A 7161-nucleotide genomic window follows, 5' to 3' on the forward strand; every position below is an offset into this window, starting at 1 on the left:
GTAAAAATAAAATATAAAAACTCGTTATTTTATATTAGGACTTAAATCTATATTTAAAATTTTTCTTTTGTAAAATCTTAGAGTAGCCCATAATGAATTACCAATCAGAATGAAAAACTTTACTAGACTTGGTTTAAAAGTCCAAATATGTTAGATATCACACTATGATGAATGCTTCTCATTTGGTAGGAGATTATTTAAATTTCTTTAAAATATATAATTTCTAAGCGCTTAGAATAAATATTTTAAAAAACATTTTCATGAATGTGGCCTTTTCAGGAATCACTTTTTAGTTAAGTTTTTCACTAAACTTTTCTATAGAAAATGAGTGAGAATTCGATATTTTATGAAGATAGAACTGTTTCATGATGTATATAACAAACATGTTTATGAACATAATTCCAAAATGAAAAATTAGTAAAAGCTAGACTTTTTGAGCTAACAAGAGATCGTGTGTACTGATTCATTGGATACTTTTGTGTTCATTGAATTCAACTTTTTGCTGCCAAAATAAATCCTAATTTCAACACCAGAGAGATAGGCTTGGTTAATAAAGGAAACGAATATTAACTCAAATTTACGATAAAAAAATTGTGATTATGTGGAATGATGCGATACACGGTTACATACGTGTAGTGTATCGTATATGAAATGTATCTGATACACTGATGCATTTATTTTAAAAATAATAAAATACAATATTTTACATATTGAAAAGTGTAAAAACATTCTTAAAAGATGATAAATATATAATTTTTATTGAGTGATCTAAATTAAAATCATATATATTAAAATTATGAATATAAAAAATTATAAATTATTATCATCACAAAAATATTACAACTTTAGATACTAAATAATTTATTCATAAATATCCATAAAATATTTTAAAATATCATATATACATATATATATATATATATATATATATATATATATATATATATATTCGATTAATCAAGAAAACAAACTCTAACTCAGATTATAATAAAAAAATTATGATTACGTGAAATAATGCGTCAAAAATATATTTTAAATTGAATTTAATCTTATAAAATTAACTTATAAAAAAATTATAATTATTTATATATTATAGTCGTAAGATTTCTATCATCTCCCTGTTTAAATAATGGAGACGTGTGTAGCTGATAAGTTTAAAAGCTCTGCAGTTTTTCCAATAATATGATCATCACAGAAACAAGATGCGTATGCGTAGCTATTATCTAGAAGTGCAAAAAATACAGCAGTGAATTTTGTCACTATGGCAAACAATAACGCAGCACACATCCCTTTCACCACTGTGAAACACTGTTAGGATCAGACACACCATTGATGAGCTTGTGCCACCTACGTCTTTCTCTCTCTTCATTTTGTGCACATAGTTACAAAAAGCTCACATGAGCACTTTCAAGTGAATATTTCAAAAAAAATGAGAGAAAAAAGCAAACGGAGTCCCTTATAATTTCATTGTTCAAAAAAAGGGCATCCACAAATGCAATACAATGGACGCAGAGAAAACCGTGCAAGTAGCACACGCACACTTGCAAACGAAAAGCATAAAAACAAAACTCGGCCAAAAAAAACTTGTGGCTGAGATCCAATCTCCCATTCTCCTTCACAGCACTTCCAAAAAGGGAACATCACATAAAACCTTTCCACACACCATTATATGTTGCTCAATCCCTTCTCCTCACACCTTCAGATTCAGTTCAAACCAGAATTCCCATTACCCTTTCTCTTTTACACTTTTTCCTACCCTTTTTCTGTATTACATTTTCATTCCATGCACGTGAGTTAATGTATATATACATATATATGTAACTAGCTAGCACTGATTCAGAAAAGGGTACGTTGATATATATATCTACATATATATATATATATATATATATATATATATATAGTTTTTCTCGTAACATATCATTGGAGTTTCCAATCTCGCGTAACATAGAGTGTTGATTTGGGATTGATGCTTGCCGTGGCACCTTTGAGGAGCATCAAAGATGAAAAGAACAAAGGAGAGATGGAGGGTTTCTCGAAGGCAGCAAAAACAGCATCAGATGATGTTGACTTCGATGAACTTTCTGAAGGGAACTTGTTGGAGAGCATCAACTTCGACGATCTCTTCGTCGGCATCGACGTCGGCGGAGATATCTTGCCGGACTTGGAGATGTTTGGTGAGTTTTCCGTCAGCGCCGGGGAAGAGTCGTCGGAGATGAACTCATCGAAGGAGGAGAACGACCAGAATTGTGTTTTCACTGTTAAAAAAAGGAAGAAGAAGACAAAAGTTGTTGTGCTGCTTCAGGTCATGAAGACTCGGGGTCAAACCGGAGCAAGAATGGTGAACCGGTGGTGGTGAATCCTGCGCCAAAAGAAGGTGGAAAAGGAAGAAAATCTTCATCGGGTCAGTTGAAGAATAATAGTAATAGTAATAATCCTCACGGGAAGAGAAAAGTGAAGGTAGCTAGATAGTTTGTTGTACTTTGAACTTATCTGCTAATTTATTTTTCTTTCTCTTCCACGATTGGTTTCAGTGAAGGTAGCTAGTGTCATGAGACACGAGTCATGTGCAACTGAGCTAACACTTAAGGTTCTGTCACTGTCTCAATTATGACTCATGACAAGGTCCCTTTGTATCACAAACTCACGGGTACCCTAAGGGTGTAAAGAGAGAGAGAAATTCCAAGTATCAGTGCCTAGCATTAGAAAAGATAGAAACTTAGATTCTTTATCAAACAGATTGTAACCAAAAAAAACCCAATTCAAAGTAAAAATATGAAGAGAAAACAGCGTCTAATAGTTCTTTTATGTTAGAAGTTTTTGAGCTTTGAAGTAGTGTGTGTATTTATGCTTTCCTTTTTTCTGGGTTATGTGTAGGTGGATTGGACCCCAGAATTGCACAGGCGATTTGTGCAAGCTGTGGAACAGTTAGGAGTGGACAAAGCAGTGCCTTCAAGAATTTTGGAGATTATGGGAATCGATTGTTTAACTCGTCATAACATTGCAAGTCACCTTCAAGTACATCCTCTAACTTAATCTTTTTGTGTACTCATAATTTCTTTAATTAAGCTAAGGCTTCATTCTAAATCTTGATAATTTTGTAACATGAGAAAGAATTTTTTTTCTGATATGTATGGTTGAAGGACAACAAAGAAACGCGTTTCCATCAAGCAATTAATACACCGTTTCATTAAAAACATAAAACCTCCAATCACAAGTTGTCTCTTAATCAATATTTTTTTAACTGATATGCGACATGACACACCAGTTTGTTCGCATGCAGTGGCCAAAGTTTGGACTTTTTGTTTGTCCTATGGTTCCATACATTAGATGCTTGGTTTTGAATCAATGATAATAATTGAAAAGCAGGATTTGAGAAAAAGGTGTCTGAAACTTTTTTTTTTTTTTTTTTTTGTGTTTGAATGCAGAAATATAGATCTCATAGGAAACACCTTCTGGCTCGTGAGGCTGAAGCAGCAAGTTGGAGTCAAAGGAGAAACATGTATGGTGTTGGGAAGAGAGAGGTGAGTCCATGGCTAGCACCCACCATGGGGTTCCCTCCTCCAATGACCACAATGCACCATTTTAGACCTCTACACGTGTGGGGGCACCCCTCCATGAACCATTCCTTCATGCACGTGTGGCCCAAACACCTTCCACCTTCACCACCACTCTCATGGCCATCACCTGCACCACCACATGACCCTTCATTTTGGCACCAACGGGTTAACTCTCTCAACTTTTGTTTCTCTTTCTTCTGAAAAACTCTTAATTATTCAAATTTTGAACTTCATTTCAATAATTATGCAGGCACATGTGCAACAGTATAAAGTAGGCTTTACTTTATCAATTAATTATATCTGAATCGTACTATATGTTATTATCTATTATAAATGTTTATATAAATGTGTATATACTGGAATTGATTGTTTTATATTGATAATGCATAACATATTTTTATATGTAGAAATCAGTTCTCCTTTTAACTAAAAAATTATATCATTATCTATCTTCTTTTTTTCCCTTATCTTTTCAAGCATGCCGTCATATCGAAACCACTTCTCTCTTGTCTCTTTGCCAACCCTTTGATCGAAAAGAATTTTATTAACAGTAGTCTTTAAGTTTGATTGGAAGATCTTAAACGGGAAAATATTTATTTCTGAAACATTATAGTATAATTTGTAATAGTTTCATTCAAATTCAAATTATCTGTTTTTGATTTTATTTCTCATTTCCTATCTGTTTATAAAAGGCAACATCTTAGGAAAACTATTCGTACAATAATACTATGATTTCTTTATAATACTATGATTTCTTTATTTCTTATTCTCAATTTTTATTTATTGATGTGATTTAATGTAAATAATGAGAGTCAAAAAATGAAAGTTATTTTTTCATTCTCTTAATAGTTTAGGAAGTTTTATTAATAATACTTTTATTATTTAACTAGACAGAAAACTAAACAAATAATTATTAAAAAAAGAGAGACTAATTTGAGTTTATATTAATGGAATGGTATTTCAACAGACAATTTTTGTTTATACTTGTTTGATATTATCTTTTATTACCCTTTGCTTTTCCTTTTTCATTACAAATACAAAGTTCACTTTTTTATGATAATTTTTCATTGCATGAAATACCATTATTGCAATAAGCCACTGACATAAAAGTTACAGTATCTTCAATAATACAGTCACTCGTACAGACATCGTAGTTTAACTTTAATATTTGCAACAAAATAAAATTACATCTATTTATGGTTCCTCTTTTCTTATTTGTCTAAGATTTCATATATATGTCTTGAAACAGGCTCCAAATGCTCTAATACCAGGAACAGCTTGTTACCCACAACCTCTGACACCAACGGTAACTACTCATTACAGCCTTACTATTTTGGAGCCATGCAAATTGTCTTCAACTTTATCTTTAAAATCTGGAATCATTTCACGAACATCACTACAGTATAATGTTATTGTCATATTTACTTGCAACCACAAACACAAGAACTATACAGTAGTATAAAATAATTGTCTCATTTTCTGGCAACCAAAACACATGCATATACTATATTGCAGTGTAATTTTGGCTCACTCACCACAGAGAAAATACAAATATCATGCAGGGTTTTGGAACTCACCATGTCCCTGGCATCCCACCCCATGCCATGTACAAAGCAGATCACAGCATTGCCATCCATGGTCCTCGTCCTCTATTAGATTTTCACCCGGTAGATTTCTATCTTTGTTTCTCTTTTTTAGTTCAATGATTATGTACAAAAAGTACAGAACAATTTTACACCGTTTATCAGACTTTTTTTTTATCCACAATTATTAGTAGTTAGTATGTTGTTAATGCAGTAGTTGAATTCACGACCTCTTTCGTTTTTCCTTCCAAATCTTTCGAACTAACTTTGTAAACTTTCAAATATTAGTAGGAAAATTGAACGTAAAACTTCTCTCACTCTCTCTTCTGACTTTACCACTTATCACTGATATATACATATATAGGATGATATTAATACATAACCTAATTCTTTTTTTTCTTTTTGTTTTTGTATTTTCTTCCCACATAAACATAAACATGTGTATATGCATGTGGAAAAGTTCATAGAATTGTGAATTAGGTTTTCCTTTTAACAGTGACTCTTATGATGAATTACATACCTCAGTTTCTTTGCTTTTTCCTTTGATTGTGCTTCATCACTTCTTTTCCACATAGACACAAGTATATCTTGGTCTAGCTATCTAACATTTGTAGGTTCTCATGGATGTGTTTGCGTGTGATTGTTCTACATAAAAAGAGTAGAACTCCATATGACTGATTACTTTTTTGTGTTTATCTTAATTTGCAGTCAAAAGAGAGCATAGATGCAGCTATTGGAGATGTTTTATCAAAGCCATGGCTGCCATTACCTCTTGGACTGAAGGCTCCAGCAATTGACAGTGTGATGAGTGAATTACAGAGACAAGGGATTCCAAACATTCCACCTTCCAGTGCTTGAAATTGAGCAACCTTTGAGGGAATGTTCTTCCCTTTGGTGTCCTTTGAAGGACACTTAACCCTAATTTGACGACTTCTCATCAATTAGATGTTGCATTTCATATATGTTACATCTAAGCTACTATGTGAGTTCATCATGTGCTTCTTCTTTTACTTTCAACACCAGAAAGAAAAGAAGAAAAAACTTCAAGAACTTTTCTAATTTCCCTGAGCTATAATGCATGAGTTGGTGGTTTCATCATGGTGTGGTGATTATAGCCATTTTGTATACGTGTACGGTTGTAAAGGCAGCTATTTTTGTAATAGCTTCATCAGCTGAGAAAATCTCAATAAATTTACTGCTTTCATCAAATGTTTCTTTTTCAGTTAAAAATCTAATTGATTGAGTGTTCACTTTAGGATTTCAACTTATTTTTTAACATCACCCTACATTTGAGAATAAAATTCAAGATAAAATAATAATTATATTTACCTCTCTTCTTTTTTATTATGAACTATGAGATTTGAAGAATAGAAGTGACATATATGTGCAAAGAGTTATCCTTGTATGAAAAAGGAAAAAAAGTGCGAAAATATAAGTGTTTTTTTTTAGCATAAAGAAAAATGTGAAATTATAGTAAATAATATATATATATATATATATATATATAAACTTGGAGAGCATATAAAATTTGTTTTTATAATTATTAAATACGAAAGCATTATTAATACAATATATATAATATATAAATAACATATTTAAATATTTATGGATTCTATAACTTAAAAGTTTTAAAAACAAATATTCATGATTTTATGTTTTAAAAAAAATTGAAGACATATAAAAGTGTTTATTTTCTTAAAATTAAAACTAAATAAATAATAATAATGCTAGAATACCATAGAATAATATTTATATTAGTAATGTCATAAATATGATATAAATTTTTTGCTTTTTTTGAAATTCCTAATATTTTAAGAAATTTATAAATTGTTGTAATATCACCTTTCAGTTTCTGCATTTTGTCGGAGTGAATAAACCAAATATGGCTATGACAAGGACTTTTCAATTCTTATGCCCGGTAATTTTTGTTTTTAAAGTTGACATATATATTTGAAATTTGTGAGAAATTCAACAATTTTCTTTATAGATTTTAGAAACTAAGTTTTTTCACTTGGGAC

General features: G+C 31.1%; 1 protein-coding gene across 1 annotated transcript; it reads left to right on the top strand.

Annotated features, from left to right (window-relative positions):
* The first annotated feature begins 1468 nt into the window (after window positions 1–1468).
* LOC114168187 (transcription activator GLK1-like) lies at window positions 1469–6352 on the top strand. The gene is given in 7 exon segments (XM_028052924.1): window positions 1469–2261; window positions 2264–2460; window positions 2878–3018; window positions 3429–3725; window positions 4810–4866; window positions 5123–5227; window positions 5852–6352. Coding segments are annotated over 7 exon segments (1239 nt in total). The 5' UTR covers window positions 1469–1969; the 3' UTR covers window positions 6002–6352.
* Window positions 6353–7161: the final 809 nt, after the last annotated feature.

The sequence above is a fragment of the Vigna unguiculata genome, chromosome 11 (assembly GCF_004118075.2).
Source record: "Vigna unguiculata cultivar IT97K-499-35 chromosome 11, ASM411807v1, whole genome shotgun sequence".
Classification (NCBI taxonomy): Eukaryota; Viridiplantae; Streptophyta; class Magnoliopsida; order Fabales; family Fabaceae; genus Vigna; species Vigna unguiculata.